General features: G+C 42.7%; 3 protein-coding genes across 3 annotated transcripts; 1 reads left to right on the top strand and 2 right to left on the bottom strand.

Moving 5' to 3' along the window:
- The first annotated feature begins 577 nt into the window (after positions 1-577).
- On the top strand, positions 578-7,351 carry LOC136447695 (retinol dehydrogenase 14-like). The gene is made up of 5 exons (XM_066446736.1): positions 578-876; positions 4,061-4,310; positions 4,965-5,257; positions 6,252-6,468; positions 7,220-7,351. The coding sequence occupies exons 1-5, from the start codon at positions 765-767 to the stop codon at positions 7,320-7,322; spliced, it is 975 nt and encodes a 324-aa protein (XP_066302833.1). The 5' UTR covers positions 578-764; the 3' UTR covers positions 7,323-7,351.
- A 1,549-nt stretch (positions 7,352-8,900) lies between these two features.
- LOC136447792 (uncharacterized) lies at positions 8,901-14,091 on the bottom strand. Its single transcript, XM_066446854.1, has 6 exons — positions 13,576-14,091; positions 13,243-13,355; positions 12,266-12,483; positions 10,987-11,193; positions 10,262-10,442; positions 8,901-9,034 (listed from the first exon to the last, which is right to left on the bottom strand). The coding sequence occupies exons 1-6, from the start codon at positions 13,955-13,957 to the stop codon at positions 8,927-8,929; spliced, it is 1,209 nt and encodes a 402-aa protein (XP_066302951.1). The 5' UTR covers positions 13,958-14,091; the 3' UTR covers positions 8,901-8,926.
- A 95-nt stretch (positions 14,092-14,186) lies between these two features.
- Positions 14,187-18,262, bottom strand: LOC136447696 (mucin-2-like). The gene is made up of 2 exons (XM_066446738.1): positions 14,959-18,262; positions 14,187-14,344 (listed from the first exon to the last, which is right to left on the bottom strand). The coding sequence occupies exons 1-2, from the start codon at positions 18,260-18,262 to the stop codon at positions 14,187-14,189; spliced, it is 3,462 nt and encodes a 1,153-aa protein (XP_066302835.1).
- Positions 18,263-19,168: the final 906 nt, after the last annotated feature.

Genomic DNA, 19,168 nt, shown 5'->3' on the forward strand with positions numbered 1-19,168 from the left:
CTGTGCTTCTGCAGCTACGTTTAAATGTAGGGCATTTAGTATGTGAAAGACAGTCGCTCAGGTCAGAGGGCATTTTTCGGTCGGCTGGTTTTGCACAATCGGTCCCTGGGGTGAACGACTTACACAAGCCTTGTCGACATGGATCAGTGCTCTCAAATTACAAGTCTCGACTATTTGTGTTCTTGAGGTTGGTACTGCAGTTTAACTCGAGTTTGGTAAATCATACATGTGATGAACATTATATTTGGTGTCATAAGAAATTTAAAAATTATTTGCAATATTTACAATGATATGGAAATTAACACGATGCATGTATGTGGAAGAGCTGAGACGGTTGATCCTCGTAAAAAAACGTCCCCTCCCCCTTCCAATTTGGGGTTTCCCTTACCCAGTAACCCTACCCCTTTCATGGGCCTCTGTGTCATAGGTCAAAGGAAATAACATCATTATGCCTCAATCCAACAGGTTGTCAACTCAAGATCAGGGTATACTTTACCCTCACTATTTCGGAATGCAAAGCCGCAATGTCAGTCTAGTTAAGGTCATTTACGGAGCAGTTGTACCGTGACTAGGGTTTCTACAAGACAACCAGGCTTCTCTGAAAGGCAAGACAGTCATAGTGACGGGGGTCAAGCAGGTTTTCATCCGAAGAGTTGTCGACAGCAGATAGGATGGTACAGCGATAACACACCAGTTCCTGACTCAACTACGTATCAAGCTTTGATAGGAGACGTTGTTTGGTCCTTGCTTCGTTTGCTACAACCATGGCGCCGCCCAAATGTTTGAGCCAAGCCTCTCTGAAAGACAAGACAGCGATAGTGACGGGGGCCAACACGGGGATCGGATTCGAGGTGGCAAAGGACCTGGCGAGGAGGGGTAAGATAATTTTCATCGTTTACTAGAAGTGGCGCTAGTTTTATACTTCACTCTTTAAAGGAGTCCTAAACTCCAGAAGGCGGTGTTATTTTCCACTAGATTGTGTATCAATTAATGCATAATCAGCCGACTTTTTACAGAATTTTGATTGTGGTAAATTTCACAAGGCGTGTTTTTTATAACAATATGATACTCACTAAACCCATGCAGACCCTACCCATATATTCCCTAAACATACATCATTAATCGTGGATGTTTTCGGCATAAATAAGGGTGGTTAAGCACAATAAGAAGGCCAATTGTTAATAAGATATAAAAGAAGAAGATATAGCAAGACGAGTTTTTCTTAACCCTCATGACATCCTTTTTGTAATCTAACTTTTGTCAGGCCTTGTCAGGCATATTGTATTAGGCCATAGGCTTAGGTTGTTTAATTCAATTAATCAGAAGATAGAGGGTCACCTGGGGAATTCGGTAGAATACTGAATGCTTTTTGATGCGCACGGGACTAGTGGGTACTTTATCGTATACTGTAAAAAGTATTCATTTTTACTTCCTAAAATTATCATCTATTAGAAAATAACTCCCCCCCCCCCTCTGGAGTTTAGGACCCAGATTCCTACATGGCCCAAGGAGGTTAAATACAATGTATTCAAGCTCATAGCCCACTTGGGTGCATTTAAAAGAACTCTTATGTAAGCACTATTTATTACGCTGGCAGCCATTGAAGTACGGCACTCTTGTTGAACGAAGGCCGTTGCTATAATTCATGTACCAAACTAAACTTCACTCGTGATTAGAGATCTAAGTTACAGGTTTGAGAATATTTATGATGCAGCCTACCCTAGCCTCTATCAGGTCCCGCGGATGGCGGGAAAAATAATAGAAATTGGCCAAATAGAGTGAAGTTAGAATATATCACATGGAGTTATTAAATACATAACGCTAGTTTAGTAAATACCTAAATCCGATGCGTTTTCGGAAAGAGTTAATTGACACCAATCTAGGGAAAGCCAATGATAAACCAAAATTTTTTTCTGCAGTTGGTCGATGCCGATATTATTAATTACCTTTGTCATCAATGATATAGATGTTATATTTTTCTCTAGTTATGTTGATATAAAAAATATTGCCATTTTAAAGGACCGCCCATCATGTCATGTGTGTGTATATGTAAGAAATGTTAAAAATACATAAAACTAACACACAGACATACTTACACATGCACACACAGACATAACGTGAATCCAACACACACACGCAGACACACAATCATACAGAGACTCACATGCACACCGAGAGAGACTCGCATCCATACACACACAGAGAGACACACGCATATACACTTACATACACACGCACACATACCTACATGCATACACACACGCACACAAACAAACACACCGGCATACACACACAGTCACACACACACACACGCTCATACTTAACGTTATGTTTATGATTATGGGTGTACAATAAAACTTTTATTAAAAAGAATACACGTTACTGTATGCCAATGTAAGTTGTGTACTGTTAGTCCGTCCAATGAGGTACAAGGAGGTAAAAGAGAAGTTCTCTTCACAATATGTATTACCCCGCCCCCTCTTTGCACTAAGCAATGTTACGAACAAGCCCAGAATACATTCGAAGTAAAATGTACAGTTCGTGTTTCTATTGAAATGTCTTTATTGACTTCGCCGAGAAGTCTATGTTTTGATGCTTGTCTGTGTGTCTGTTAGTGAACAGAATAAGTCGAGAACGCCTGGATGGATTGTTGTCGTATTTGGTGTGTTGATGTGTATGTGGGAAATCTCAAGATGATTAGATTTTGGGCGAAGTACTTTGCATAATTAACGAGAAAAGTGTAAAAATGTGTTATATTGTATGAGTGTATACTAGCTCCATGGGTGCCAGCTGGAACGTGTTACTGGTGTAGGGGAAGTTACTGGTGTAGTAAGGAGATATTCCCATTGGGCCAGGGGTGTTTGACTGTGAAGCCTGGCTGGCACAAATTGGCTTCTCACTGACTTTCAGATCTTGATCTTGTGAAATTGCACTGTTCCTCAAGGCAAGTAGTTACCTTCGCCGAGAAGGTTATGCATAGGGTAGCGTTTGTATGTATAAGAAGACCAGCATAACTCAACAATGCCTGGATGGGTTGTCTTGATATTTGGTATGTTGGTAGGTCTTGGTGAGACCTGAAGATGATTAGATTTTGGGCCCCCTAGCGGCTTGTTAAAATACTGCAGCGGAAATTCCTGTTTTGATATCTCATGTTTTGGATATGCTATGGAACCGACTTTTGAGTGGTAGATAGCTCTTTGGAAAGAGAGTAAAAGGTATCGGTTTGGACACCCTAGCGGCATTTTCTTGGACTGCAGGAGCAGGTTTTGCTTCAGACGGTGAAAGGGAATAACTCAAGAAGGGCTTGATGGATGGTCATGCTTTTTGATAAGTGCATAGCTTGAGTGATGATTTACATGATTTAATACTTATTATGCAAATCAGTATCTAATTTGCATAACTAATGATGAAAATTGATACATCCTCCAAATTCCATAATAGGACTCTCAAACATGTGACATGACCGAGGAAGAGAGAAATAGTAATAAATATCAACTATGCAAATGAAGACCTCTTTTGCATAATTAATGAGAAATACTATAACTCTATAACTTACGTGGTGCTTTGTTTGATTGGATGATAATGATGCAAATCAGATTCTAATTTGCATAATTAATGAGGCAATTTAAAAACCCGCTGTGTTCCATGATATGACTATTCAAATATGCAAATTTGTAACTGAGGTAGATAGGAATGTTGATAGATAGAAAATATGCAAATGTAGACTAATTTGTATAATTAATGTTAAACTACTATAATTCCATACTAGTTAATGACGGCAATTTCATACTTGTTTCATTTGGAAGTAGTGTGAATGTGAACACCATTGAATCAAATTATGCTAATAAGGAGCTTATTTGCATAATTGATGATAAATGTTAGCATAACCTTCTTTGTTTAGCTCATAGTCATAGTTTGGACAACTTATGTTATTTGGGTGAAGACGACCAACTGGTATGATTCATAATTGATGAGAAACACTCCCAATACGTCAGTCATAAAAGTTAAGATCATTTGGCGAAGGTATGAGGTCGTAGAACTCTTGTTACTTTTAAAACAGGTGCAAAGGTCATCCTAGCGTGCCGGAACGAGGCCAGAGCTGAGGCCGCAGTGGCGGAGATCGTGAAGGATACTGGGAACGAGAACGTGATGACGTCAAAGCTAGACCTGGCATCTCTGTCCTCGGTTCGTGAGTTCTCACAGAAGATGAAGGAAGGGGAAACTCGTCTGGACATTCTGGTCAACAACGCAGGTGAGGTTCTTTGTTTCTTTGTTTGCACAGGTAAAAATACCATCTTCGCCAAGACATTGCCAGTACCTTGCTTCTTGAATGCGTGTTTTCTTTTTATGTTAACATGTCGTCCTTTACTATATTATAATTATTTAATTTCCTTTGAGACAACACAACACACTACATACGGTCAAACAAAAGTATTCTCCTTTTGGGATCATCTCGACGCCAGCATTTTGCTGTAGTAAAATAAAGAATGGTGTTTTGAAGGACTTAAATTTCTCATTATAAGGGGTGACATTCAAGGAAAGACCTCTGAATAAACGGTAAAAAAAATTTTACTTTCCAAACACCAAGTAGACCTTTCTGTATCTGTATCTATATTGCCGGTATAACCCCCATTCGGCTTAACACACCAGTCTTTGAAGACCTTGTAGTTTGTGTTAATGTACTGTATGATTTACCGAATAAGACATCTAAAAGCATTCATCATCTATGACTATGAAATTCTTGAAGTTTTCTACAAGCAGATGAAGGGCAAAATCATAACGTTTCTCGAGCTCCCGGTTTCCCGGAAATGCGGGCCTTCCAACATCTGCTTGGAGATTAGCCCGAAACTACGAGTATTTGTCACGATGAAAAAGACCCGCTGCGCTGGGAAAGAGGGAGCTTAATTGAGAAACGCTACGATTTTGCCTTTCCGACATCACCTTGGAGATTAGTGTTGAAGTAGCGTTCTTCGAGTTACAGGTATGTTCACGGAGAAGTCCACAACAGAAGATGGCTTCGACACGATGCTACAGGTGAATCACCTGGGCCATTTCCTTCTCACCAACCTTCTTCTGGACCTCTTGAAGACGTCTGCTCCAAGTCGTGTTGTGGTCGTCTCCTCAGATGCCTACAAGTCGGGGAGGATAAACTTTGAAGACATCAACGCTGAGAAGAGCTATGACGCGTTTCCGGCCTACGCACAGGGCAAGCTTGCCAATGTTCTCTTTATACGAGAACTGGCGAGGCGACTAGAAGGTAATATTTGTATCTGTATCTATATAGCCGGTATGACAGCCCTTCAAGATACAGCTTTTATTTTACTTTTATTTTTATTTTATCTCACTGGACTGCGCCGAATTGCGAATTTTGTAACTTTTCGCAAACCGGTCCCAATCGCAATTGGCGCAAATTGGTGGAAAATAGCATAAAGCGGTCCAATCACTGCAAATATCTTTTTGATTAATTTCAATCATCGCACATTAGTTTTCAGAAAATAGAAATAAGTCAATGGCAACACTGTGATTTCCAAAAAAGCTGTTTTGTACAAATTTATCTTACTTTGAGCTGACTTCACATCGAGAATGTGACATTCCGAGCGCGGCCATTTTGTTTGTAGAGGTCACGTATTTTACCCGTGCGCATGCGTTGCACACTCGTGTGACCGCAAGGGGGGAAATGGCGACAGTCCGCAAAGTAGCCGCAATAATTCGGAGCACATGTTTACAAGTTTGGGGTCTTCACCTTTGACCTATTACCCAAAGTGCATTTCGCTGTTGTGTGCATTTGGAACCATGAACCCCCTTATAGGCAAATGTAACTTGCAAGGCCAAGCCAATCAACAAAAATGACCACGGAGACATTTTTCCACTATGGATATTACTTATATTTACGTTATAGCTCATCTCTGTTTCCACCTTTACTTATTTTTTTGGATCCGTGGCTTATATCTATTTTTAAGTATTTGTGCTACATATACTTCAGGTTTGCTATGTTAGTTCAGCGATTACGAGGTCTTGTTATGAATATGAATTGGTATTGAATTTTTCTATTTATTTGAGTTGAATGTGTGATAGTTGTGTGCCGAATTGTTAAAAATAGAGAGAACGCTAGCGATAAAAAAAAACCCTCCCGATAAAATTGTATGGCAACCCTGTGACGTCACAAGTCAAGATGGCGGCCACCACACCTGCCAATGGATCCAACAAAGGTTTTGCTACGCAAACCTGTAATCAAACTTTCTAACACATAGGTACCGGTGTGACCACTTACGCGGTGCACCCGGGTTTCGTGAAGACGGAGATATGGCGCTACATCCCGGGCATGTACGGATGGAAGTTCACGGTAATGAAGCCCATGTTCCGCCTTATGATGGCGGCCTTCTCCAGGACACCCGAGCAGGGGGCCCAGACCGTCATCCACTGCGCCGTGGAGGAGAAGCTCTCTAGCGAGTCTGGCTTGTACTACAGGTAGCTAAACCTTAAAAATCTTATCATTCCAGCGTGTTCAGGTGTGTCTTGATTTTCCTTCACAGTGTTTTCTAAACCTACATTCCTAAATCAAAAATGATGTTCCGTGGAAGAGAAGCTCCCTAGCGAGCCTGACTTGTACTACAGGTAGCTAAATCATGAAAACGTTATCGCTCCAGTACTTACATGTGTTTGGATGTGTCTTCACTCCACTTTGGCTTAGTTTGCTTCCCTATGTTTCTCTGTACCTACGTCAAAAACGATGATCCGTGGAAGAGGAGCTCTCTAGCGAGTCTGGCTTGTATTACAGGTACCTTGAAAACCGTATCGCTCCAGGACTTACACGTAAACCTCCGCGTGTGTGTCATGATTTTGCCTTAGCTTGTATCCCTATGTTTTTTCAATACCTACATCAAAAACGATGTTTCATGGAAGAAATACCCTCTAGCGAGTTTTGCTTGTACTGCAGATAGCTAAACCTCAAACAACCTGTACAATTTCGTACTCTCCAAGCAGAGGAGGGGTTCCGGCTGGTTTTTGACGCGTGTTTTAGGCGTTTTTGTCGGGCTTTCTACTTTTTCATGTTTTTTTCTCTCTATATTTTGGGGTTTATTACTGCCCAACAAAAACGCCTAAAAACACGTCAAAATTAGCCGGAACCCCTCCTCTGCATGGCGAGTACCATTTTTTCCGATTTCGTTAGATACCTTTTTATGAGACCATAAAATACGACGATGTTTTCCTTCCCAAGTGACTGTGACGTCAAGCAGACTTCCCAGAAGGCCACAGATGACGCAGTGGCGCGTCAGCTGTGGGAGTTGAGCGAGAGGATGACGGGACTGTCTTCTTTATAGACATATATGACAATTTACAGGACATGTACACTCGACCACTTCTATTGGAAAAATGCGAAGGAAACGCGTCACTAATGAAATAAAATGCTATCGTTTTGCGTGTGAAATGTCTCAAATATTGTGATTTATGATTTTACATGGCCATATTATTGAAATATAGGCCAAATGAGTGGAAGAATCTAAACCCCTTTGCGAGCCTCTCGTCATGTCCCCCATCCCAGAAAAAGAGCTAACTTTGGCAAGTTGTCGGTATCCTTATGTATCTTTCCCGGTACGGCCGAGGGTGGTACTGCAGTTCGGGGTCTGATATGGTATGAAGTCCAGACTTAAAAAGTGCGAAAACATGCGTTAGACTTCGTACCAGTTAACGCTTTCCTAAACAGGTTTGATTTCATAAACATTTAGAATGTCTATTAAAATGCATTGATTTCAAAACCATCTAATTTAGTTAATTTATACACACCTCGAAGTCAGTAGGATTGGAAATACCCTGTTGATTCATGCATATGTACTGAAAAAAAAAACTGATGCTAAATCTACAGTCAGATGAATTATCATTTGTTTCACCACTGTTTCACTGTTGATGTTTATTTCATTGAAGTTTGGAAAAAAGGGAAGTTATTAGTGTCAGATTGAGAACTGTCTGTTACCATGGTGTTTGAGACTGTGATGGCTGGTTTCTATAGGGACAGAAAATCCTGGACTGATCTTCATAGTGATAAAATTCTGAGCTACTATTGGTAGACCTGTGAATGGTTCTCTCGAGTTGACTGACCACAAACTCTCGGGGAAGCGGCCGACTCAGCCCCTGGTAGCGAGAGATTGTGTAACAAGGCTAGACGTAAATCACGCACATGTTTGAAACAGAGGAAAACCTGCTTTTTTTATTTTATTTGACACCTTGGAATACTGGAAATAGTGACACGATTCAAAATAGGTAAAACCAATAGTCTTTTATTGTTGTTTTAAGCTTATAGTATTGAGTATATGATTTGCTGTACATCATTTCTTGCCATATAATCGTAGTCGACCAACACTTAAGAGCATATATTGTCAAATTATACATCGGACGATAAAATTGTAAATTACGAAGCCATGTTATCAAAACATATTTACAATTCTGACGTCAGAAGGCGAAAATCCATATATCAAAATACATGAATTACACGTTGAGCATGACGTTTTATGTTGGTAGAAATAATATCATTATGATATAATCTTGAATATATATTACAAATCATACCTGTAACATTGTAAGATTTACGTATTTCATAATTACCTTGCTCATATATTGACAAAAGTATAGACAAATAGAGTTAGGTACAAACATTAAATACCCTTCTGGCATTTACGTATCACATTATCAATTGATAAAAGTCATATATCTAAAGCCCCTGTCAGCTATACAGGACCTTCCTACGATTTTTGTCCCGACCACTTCCCAACCAAGGTCGACGTCGACTATGTGTGACGGTGGCTTTATGTATTGATAATAACATGACATAAAGTATGAAACTTTCTGTAACGTGTAACAGTTTATCAATCATACATTTTGGCAATAGGAATACATTGGCGTGATCTTAACAAACAGCGATCACAAAGAGCTAAACGTCGGAGAGCGGTGAAGATTTTCTGAAGAAGTGTCGGTACGTCGATGTCCTTCCCTCAGAGTCCGCTAGAGGGCTGTTAATGCGTGGCCTCATCCACCTCAACTGTGATCAAAACAAGATGGGTAAAACGTCAAATACATAGCATGGCACTTATTCTACGTGTTTAATCTATTCATTTATTGAGATTCACCACATTTGTAGAAGAATTGAAATGACATGTGGTCTTTTCAACATGTCGACCTGACCATAAGCATCGGTATCTGTATTTTTTTAAAAGTCCCCCTCTCACTGGACCCGCGGTACGCTGGCGGCGTCGCTGCGTCCTAAACTGGATTTGTGTTACCCTTGACTTTACAATGGGAATATCATTCAAAACGTACAAGTATGACCAAAACGACAACAAAACACACAAAGCTTAAAAATATTCATTTTTTGTCGATGAAATTCGTTGAGTGCTTTGTCAATTCGATCGGCCGCAGCGACGTCGCCAATCTGCCACGGGTCCAGTGAGAAGGGGGCTTAAGGTTTGATCGATTCACACCGGGAGACCCCTCCTCTTTTCAAGACGTGTGTTGGGTGTTTCAACATGCTCGAGGTGTAGCTCTCATTAAACAGGGCTCCCCGGCTCTATGTCTAAACCTAGATGACGTCCCTAACCGAAGCAAGGTACTCATTTTCACATGCAGGAGTACAGTGCGGTACTAAATGTACTTTAAGCGCCTTTCCCGAAGGCACAACATTGGGGGCTGCCAGGGATTCTAACTCATAACCTTTAGATTCTATATCAACAACACTTTGAGTACCCCGAACGTACAACATGAAATATTACAAAATAGACCTAAAGAAAGTAACTGCGGTCGGGTACACTTCTAAAGAGAGGGCCAATTCTGAAATACCCTCCATGAAACACGACATATCCACACCCAGGCCTGAAGAGACATAGTACAGATAACACTCATACATGGGGACCAGGTTTCTTGTTACAGGTTTGCGTAGCAAAACCTTTGTTGGATCCGTTGGCATGTCTGGTGGCCGCCATCTTGATTTTGTGACGTCGCAGAGTAGCCATCCCATTTCATTGGGAGGGGTGTTTTAGGGGGTCGCTAGCGTTCTTTCTATTTTCAAAAAATCGGCAAACAACTATCACACATTCAACTCAAATTAAAAGAAAAATTCAATACCAATTCATATTTGTAAAAAAAAACGTAAGCTCTAAACTAACATAGCAGCCCTTAAGTATATGTAGCACAAATACTTAACTCTAGTTTCATTTGGATCTTGGCATTGACAGCACATCCTACACAACATCCCTTGATTTTTAATAGTTACCTGTACGTTTCTTGAGAAGACTTCGCTGTACAGCGCCCGTACAGACCCAGCCTGCTGGGGAGACTGGTAACCAGACAGCGCAGGGCGCGACGGGAAGTACCTCTTGATGTACATGCCGCCTGTGGGAAGGACGTACACGTCGTCAGGACTGCTGTAGCCCGAGGCGAAAGAACTTCTCCGGCTGGAAAATACAGTAGTAACGAGGCAGTCCATTAGCGCCGTCTGGCAGAACATATAAGAACTGCATTGCAGAAATAGACAAAACACACAGACAGAGAGATACAGAGAGAGAGAGAGAGAGGAAGAGAGAGAGAAACATACACATTTCGACCTTGTTGAAAAGCGGCCATGTGGCCGAACAAGCACTTTCGAAGAAAAATAAAGGCTTTGACTTGACTTGACTTGACTTGAGAGAGAGATAAATATAGAGAGAAAGGTAGAGCGTAGGCGAGACAGACGGACACAGACACACAAACGCGCGTACACAGAGAGAGAGAGAGAAAGAGAGAGAGAGAGAGAGAGAAAGAAATAGATGATATGATAGATAGAGAAACGCATTAAAACACAGACGCAGATGTCACATAATCGTGGAAAGTCTATGAATGCTAGCTACTGTAACAATACAGCAATATGGTACTTATTCACTGATTCAACCTCTAAATAACACTGATATAACTTTGGCCTACGATCATTCTATAACTACGACCGACACGATATTCTATTACCTTATCCTTGGGATGTAGTTATGTGCTTCGGTCTTGTCCGTGTCCCACTTTTCTCTCTGCTTAGATGATTCCTCCAACGTCCCCTTACAGACGACAGCCAGAATGATCGCCAGTAGGAACGCCCCTAGCGAGACCAGCAGCTTGATCCAAATGGACAGCTCTAAATCAACTTGTCCACAAATCTGATTTTCTGAGTCTTTCAGACACCTGTGAAACAAAACAATGTTACGTCAGTGTAAAAAGAAGAAATGAGAGTTCGTAGGACACTAACCTCCGTGAAGTAATCATGGTGTTTGCGATGTGGGCTAAGGTGTTTGATACTAGTCTCTACCAGACTAACTACGCCGGCTATAGGGAGAATATTTGCCTGGGTTTTATTTGCAGGCTCCTACTCGGGCGAAATGTGATCTTTACCGTGGACTGACTCTACTGGCTAATTATTCCTTTTCCTGCCGAATTCTACCATTCAAACGCCCGTAGGAAGGCCTGGTGGAGGCTAGTTTGATACCCTCTTTACCAGGAATAACAGTTTTTCTTTAAAATCTGTGAATTCCTTTTATATCCAGGTAGTTGTTTATCATAACACTATGCAGTAACAAAGAAAGTAAAGCAAGCTGGAGCCTAACCTCTGCTTGGAGACTTGCTAATTGTCCATAGATTGTATAACACAAGCTACACTTGGCAAATGACAGCTGATACATTGGGCCGTACCACACTACCTTCAAGAAAGGGGTGTCTATGATTCTTCAAAACCCGAAAAGACTGCTTGGTTCCCAAAATGGCCATGTTTCATCGGGACATGAATAACTACCAACGTGCCAAATTTGAAATAAATCCATACAAAGGTTTTTGTGTAATAACTGGGCACACAGATACAGATAGACACATACAAAAACAGTACCCCTGTCAGAGGTGACTTACCTCATTCCCGGTGGTAATTAGCGTAGATATCTCTTACTAGTAAATTAACGGGATAAGGGGTGCTATTCCATTAATTTACTAGTAAGTGATTTTTAGATATCTCTTACTAGTAAATTAATGGGATAAGGGGATGCTATGCCATTAATTCACTTAGAAAGAGAATTTTTGGTGTATCTTGTAGTAAATTGATGGGATAACACTTTACAGATAGAAGTTATCCCAAATTTTAAAACTATCCCGTTTTCTAACAGAAATTATTCTAAGAACTAAATAAATGTAATAAATAATCAAGTCTATGTATATAACGTTATGTATTGTACAAGCTTTTACTAATCAAATCAGAACGTCCTCTACTCACAAGGATGAGCGTTCGATCCCCAAAGTGTCGTTGTTGCTCGAGTCGTTCCGTATCGCCGTGAGAAGAGCCGTTGATATGTCAGTGCCGTTGACGACGTCGGCGGCGCTGTTGTTGACGTTGACGTTGTAGTCGGCGATGACGCTGCCGGGACGGAACCGCGTAATGGTGACGCCTAGGATGACGTCAGCGAGTGAACTCTGTTTCAGGTAGTTGTAAATCTGAAGAAGCAAAAAAAGACGTCAACGTTTTCTTTAAGACGAATACCTTTAAGTTAAAACACTTAGGAGATTTTAGGTCTTCTTTTTACTCTCCAAGCAGAGGAGAGGTTCCGGATGATTTTTGACGTGTTTTAGGTTGTTGGGCTTTCTACTTCAAGAGACAAAAAAATGACAAAGTTGAAAGCCCGACAAAAGCGCCTAAAAACATGTCAAAATCCAGCCGGAACCCCCACCTCTGATTGGAGAGTACTTCTTTCAGTCTGAGAAAGATAATGTTCAAAGCTTTATCTACTGGTACTAGTGAGAATATGGCAATTAGATCGAAGGAACGTAACTCATCATTTGCGTCTCACTACCAGGAGGAGGGGGAGGGGGGCGATATCAGCTTTCAACAACCTTTGACCCATTGCTGACGACACACGCGCAAAAAGTCACGTGTCTAGAGCGATTGGGTCAGACAGCTAAAGAAATCTGAGCGAGTTAGTCGAAAATCCCTGTGATTCCAATTATTTCAGTACTGTTTATATCTTCGTGATGTATTTTACCAACTAAGATGAACTTTCAGAATCTTGTAATATCTAATAGGTTTCTCATTTTAACATGAGTCCCGTGGGCAAATAGATAAAGTGCCTTTCCTAATGGCACAACATTGGGGCCTGCAAAGAATTCGAACCAAGAACCTTTAGAAGTCATCAACCCTAACCACAAGACCTCCTCGCCAGCTCTGATATACATTTGAAAATCTTGCACACAACTTACCACTGTGGTTACCCTATAAGACAGTGACCTGAACGCTAGCGAATCTCTGTTGTTGAGGTCTTCTGTGAAGTTTACCTTGACCATGCGCACTTCAAAGTGATACGGTTTTGACGCTGTGAACAAGAGACATGACGTCATTAAATCAACAATTCACGGCGTAGCTTCGGAGATTGAATTCAACAGAAACAAAAAGATGACACTGAAGTAGGAAATGCTGGACTAATAATTTGAACAAAATAAACGGCGTCGTTTCATCCTGGAGAACAACAGAGTACTAGTACCTCAAGGCAGCATACTAAGCCCTCTCCTCTTCCTTAGTATCTATAATCTTACCTAGAGTACAGGTACGGCCGTTCCCCACGTAACCATCGTTGCAGACGCACTGGAACACCTGGGAGCTCCTCTGGACGCACGTTGCGTATATGCTGCAGGTAAACGTACACGAAGGGAAGGCAGTTATCGGCTGTGCAGTTGTGTTGTACGCCGGTGCAGGAGTACCGGTTTGCACAGTGCTCGTTATACCAGCTTGAGTTGAAGTTGATCTCACTGTACTTTTAGGGATTGTAGTTGTGGGGTTCAAAGCTGTGCTCATCACATTGCTGGTTGTTGATCGTCTGCTTGTAGATGTGATTTGACCAGAGGATGTGGAGACACGATCAGTTGTGGTAAGTTGGGACGTGCGCCCTCTTGCGGTACTTGTTTGAACTGCTGTCATCGTGGTGCCACCACTAGAGACTGTCGTCGTTGATTTTGGTTTAACCGATGTAGATAGTGTTTCTGCAGTTGATGTCAAAGGGGAGCTTGTCGATGTACTATCTGTTGATGTCGATTTAGAAGTAGATGTTGCTCTGCCGGTTTGGATTGTTGTGCTTGTTCCAACGGGATCTTTCGTACTAGTCCTCAAAGCTGTGGTGGTCTCTACGGTTTCTAGCTTTGTTGTAGTGTCAGTTTGTAAGGTTGATGTAGGATGGGAACTGATCTCTGTCGTTACCCTGGTTGCAGGTCTTTTTGAAGCTAATGTAGACGGAATATCTGTTATTTCTGTCGGTGCGTTTGTGGTACGCATTGTGGTTTGTTGAAGTTTTGTCCTTGTATTCGTAGCCTGGGGTGTCAATCTCTGTGTCGTCAAAACGCTAGAGGGAGCTTCTGTGCTTCGTCCTTTTGTTATGGTAGCTGTTTCATCAGTGCTCTGTGTGACTGGAGTAGTCTGTACTGTTGGTGTAGTTTGCAATGATGATCGTTTGTCTGTTGATGTAGCTTCATCTGTTTGGGCACCAATTGAGGAAGTGTAGGTTGTAGTACCAGTTGCCATTGAGCCTGCAGTACTCGTTGCTTTGGTAGATGGCGTTTCAGTGTGCTGTGTGCTGCTCAACTGCGATGTTGAAGTGGTTGAAATTGTGGTGTCTTCGGTTGCGGCAGTTCTTGTAGCAATGGTGCTCGTAACAGTGGATTGCAGTCCCGTAGATGTCTTTTCAGTACCCTGGCTAATGACTAAGGAGCTTGAGGTAACCGTTGTGCCCGTAGGAACAGTGCTAGTAGCAGGCGTTTCAGTGCTTGAAGCTTCTAGTGTCTCGGTCGACATTTCTACCACAGTAGTAAACGTACCATATGTGGTAGCTGTAGTCTCTTCTGACACGCTTGCTGAACTTTGAGTTGGCGTTACAATGGTGGTTGGTACCGTAGGTCTTTGTGAACCAGTAAAAGGCACGGACGTACCAGTCACAGATATTTTAGATGTTGCAGTCCCGTAGTCGGTGGTTGTGGTATCTTTGCCTTCTCCTGTTGTAGTTGTTACAGTGGTTGCAGCACTGGTTGCCACCGTCTGTGCTCCCGTACTCTGAGGAGTTGCACCAGTACTTCCAACAACGGTCCTGCCCTTGGTACTAAGATCTACTCTGCTAGAAGTTGCGGTAAAGTCTGTATACGAAGTACTAGGCTGAGATGTAAAAGTAGTTTCCTTGGTCGACCTTAGCTCAGTAGTAGTGCCTCTTGTCACTCTAAGTGTTCCTGTTGTTGTTGCTGATGATATTGTTGTCTCAGTTGTACTTTTCCCCAAGGTAGTTAAACCTGTCGTGGTACTAGTACCTGTGATATGGCTAGTTGTAGATTGGTCTGTCATACTCGTAGTTTTTGGAGTCGATGGCTCAGCCGAAATGTCGTCCACAGTGCTAGGTTCGATCGTTACCGTGACTTCGGTTGTCTGCACGTCGGTACCATAATCTGCTGTCACAGTTGATTGAGGTGTGGTTCTTTCCGTGATACTTACTTTTGTCGTTGTACTACCATCTGTACCATCCGTGTAAGCTGTAGTTTCGTCAGTAGTCTGTGGCTCAGAGTCGGTAGACAGAACTGTCGATTCTTCTGTGAAACTCATCTGAGAGGTTGTAACGGTTGGCTGGGTTACACCGTCTACCACCGTGCCTTGCTCTGATGTCGTTACAGGTACCACAGTTGACGTCTCTGTGGTACCACGTGTGGTTGCACTGGTCTGAGGCGTGGTGCCAATCATGGTACCTCTTACAGTAACAGAGGTTGCTCGTGTTGTGGTTTCTCCTGTTCTACCAAGCTCACTTGTGGAGGTTTGAAGTGCAGTGGTTTTCGTCGTGGTACCCGTCACTGTTGCCATAGTTGAAGGTACTGTTGTTTCGTCAGTTACCACCAAATCAGTTGTGACCTCTATTGGTGACATCGAGGTCTCCACCGAAGTACCTATCTCGGCTGTAGAGGTTATAGAGGTTTTAGGCATTGGTGTCTCGTCCGTGGTGTCTATCTCTATCGTGGAAGTAATAGGCATTGGTGTCTCTGCCGTGGTACCCCTATCGGTTGTAGAAGTTGAAGACATCAAGGTGTCTACAGAGGTACCTCTATCGGTTGTAGAAGTTGCAGGCATGGGTATTTCGTCCGTGGTAGCTACCTTGGTTGAAGGGATTGACGTCTGATCCGTGGTACCTACATCTGTTAGTGGAATTATCATCTCCACCGTGGTACCTAGCTCCGTTGTAACTGTCGAAGGCATAGGTGTCTCGTCCGTAGTACCTAGCTCGGTTGTCGTAGACGTCAGAGTTGTCGAGGTCTCAGCCGCGGTGCCTAGCTCAGTGGTAGAGGTAGGAGGCATTGCTGTCTCGTCTGTGGTAGCTTTCGTGGTTGAAGACGTTGGGGACATCGAGGTCTCTACCGTGGTGCCCAGCTCTGTTGTAGCCGTGGGAGGCATTGGTGTGTCGTCCGTGGTACCTAGCTCAGTTGTAGAGGTCGGTGACATTGGTGTCTCGTCCTTGGTACTCATTTCCGTTGTAACTGTTGAGGGCATTGGCGTCTCTACCGTGGTTCCTGTTTCCGTTGTTGAAGTCATTGCCTCTGTAGTTTCACCCGTGACATCTTGATCCGTTGTCTCAGTTGGTGGCATCGATGTGTCCTCTGTCATAAATTCGGTAGTGAAAATTGAAGTATCGCGTGTTTCAGATGAAGGTGTTGCTATCGTGGTTTCCTTTGTAGAACTCCTCTCTACCCCGCTAGTTGGGAGAACTGTGGTCTCTGTTGTTAATGCACGCTCTGTCGCAGAGGTTGAAGGAGCTATAGTCGAACCTGTGGCATCTTCCTCAGTTGTTACCACTGGGTATGATGTGGTTTGCTCAGTACTATCTACGTCATCAGTAGTACTTAGAATTATCGTCGTTTCATCCGTCGTGTCGAGTTCAGATGTCGTGCTAGGAGGCACCGTGGTTTTTGTAGCGCTACTTTCAGTCGATGCAGTAGCGTCTGGTAGTTTGGTCTCTACCGTGGTAGTCGGGGGCATCGTGCTTTCTGTCGCGGTGCTTCCTTGGCTTGTAGTTGTGGGAAGAAGCGTAGAGTCATCCGTACTGCCTGTAACATCTGTTTCTGTGGTAAATTGTAGTATCGTGGTTTCTTCCTCAGTACCCGGGTTCGACGTCGACTGGATATCGGTGTTCTCCGTTGTACCCTCTTTTACGGTTGTAGGTGTCACGGTTGTGGTTTGATCGGTACCTCCGTTGTCTTCAGTACTGGATGGTGGAAACGTAGTGTTCTCTGTAACTGTGTGGGCCGTTGTCTGCTCTGTGGTACCGGTCTCTACAGTAGTGGTCAGTACAGTGGTCAACTCCATCGTTCCCTGATGACCAGTAGTGGCAATTGTTGGGTTTGTGGTCTTTTCTGTCCTTCTTGTTATTTCCATCCTAGGACTCGTTACCATGGTACCAATCGATGTAACAGTAGTTGGTACTGTCGTTTGCTCTGTTGTTGACATCGGCGTAGATAGAGGCACCGTGGTCTTTTCCGTGGTCCCTGTATCTTCATCAGTTGTTTCGTCTGTGATTACCGTGGTAATTTGCAGCAATGTAGTTTCTTCCGATGTACCGAGTTCTGCAGAAGTCGATGGAAGTACCGTTGTGCTTTCCGTGGTACTCTGTGCCATTGTGCTTCCATACGATGTTGGCGGTACCGTGGTCCCACCCGTGGTACTACGTTCTGACGATGTGGCAGTGGACACTGTTGTTTCATCCGTGGTACCAGTAGCTTCGTTGGTACTTGTCGCTGCAGTGGTTTCCTTTGTCGAACCTGTCACGTACGTAGCTGTAGGTACCATAGTAGTTTTCTGACTGGTGGTCATACCAGTTGCTGTTGTGATGGTTGTTTCTTCAGTGCTATCTGTTTTGAGTGGTGTTGTTGGTGGCGCCGATGTTTCCTCTGTACTAAGGTCCAGCGCTGTAGTGAGAACCACTGTTGTTTCCATCGTTGTAGTTTTCCTTGTTGTATCAGACCCAGTGGTTGTATCCGTTGGCACAGTTGTTGTCTTGCCTGTACCTTGCCCTGTTGTAGCCTCCGTCGTTGTCTCTGTAAGTGTCGATGTTTTCTCTGTACTTCCAAAGTCGGTTGTCTCGACCTCCATTGTGATAATTTCTGTAGTACCAGGCTCTATAGTTGTTTCTTTTGTGGTCCTTTCCTTAGTGGTACGTTTCTCTGTTACACCTAGCGTTGTCCCAGAATTCCCTTTTTGTGTAGCCATTGTTGATTCCATTGGGGTATTCAAAGTCGACGTTGCACCAGTGGTAACTGCAGATGTTTGGTCTGTATTTTTTGCCATTGTTGTGCTGATCTTTGGCGTTGTAGTCATGTAAGTAGAACCTTTACTCGTCGACAACTGTTCTGTTGAAGATTGCCCAAGTGTGGTTTCCTCCGTCGTGGTCATTTCAAAAGTCACGACGCTTGTTTGCGTTCCGTCGGTTTCTTCCGTTGTAGTTATTTCAGAAGTCGCTGTGGGGCGCTCTGTGGCTGATGTGGCAGTACCCATGGTCCCCGTTGTGTCTGTTGACTGTGTGGTAGTACGGGGAGACTCTGTGCTTCCCTCGCCTGTTGTACCTGTTGTCGTTGAGGGTACCACGGTACTGCTGGCGGTCATTTCTGTTATGGCTTCTGTTGGTGTCGGCCCCGCAGTTGAAGATGGCGTTGTCGATTGTATCTCTTCTATACATAGAGAAATATGTTATGATTAGAAAAGCGTTAGTAAAAGCGTATGTGTGTATATCGCAGGCAATTTAACATTATGATAATTGGCTTAAATAGATTCAATTGCGTTTTATTTATTTCTAAATCAGCTTATAGACATATTGATACTAGTAGTTTATTTGTAATCGTAGCTGCTATGTGAATGGTGGTTGTTGAAAGAATGGTATTTCTATCATTATAATCAGTAGATTAAGTTAATTGCACAACTTTGTCTTATTTCATTTGTAAATCAAATTATCTAGTATCGACAACAGAATTTTATTCGCCTTCGATTGAAGATTATGACTGCTATGTAAATGTTTTTATGTAAACAAAATCGACATCGTCATAACTGTAAACATCTAAATATTCAAGACTGTTCTGACCTGACACTTCCGTCACAATGTCGGTAGTAAACAGGCCCGAA

The sequence above is a fragment of the Branchiostoma lanceolatum genome, chromosome 13 (assembly GCF_035083965.1).
Source record: "Branchiostoma lanceolatum isolate klBraLanc5 chromosome 13, klBraLanc5.hap2, whole genome shotgun sequence".
NCBI classification, from domain to species: Eukaryota; Metazoa; Chordata; class Leptocardii; order Amphioxiformes; family Branchiostomatidae; genus Branchiostoma; species Branchiostoma lanceolatum.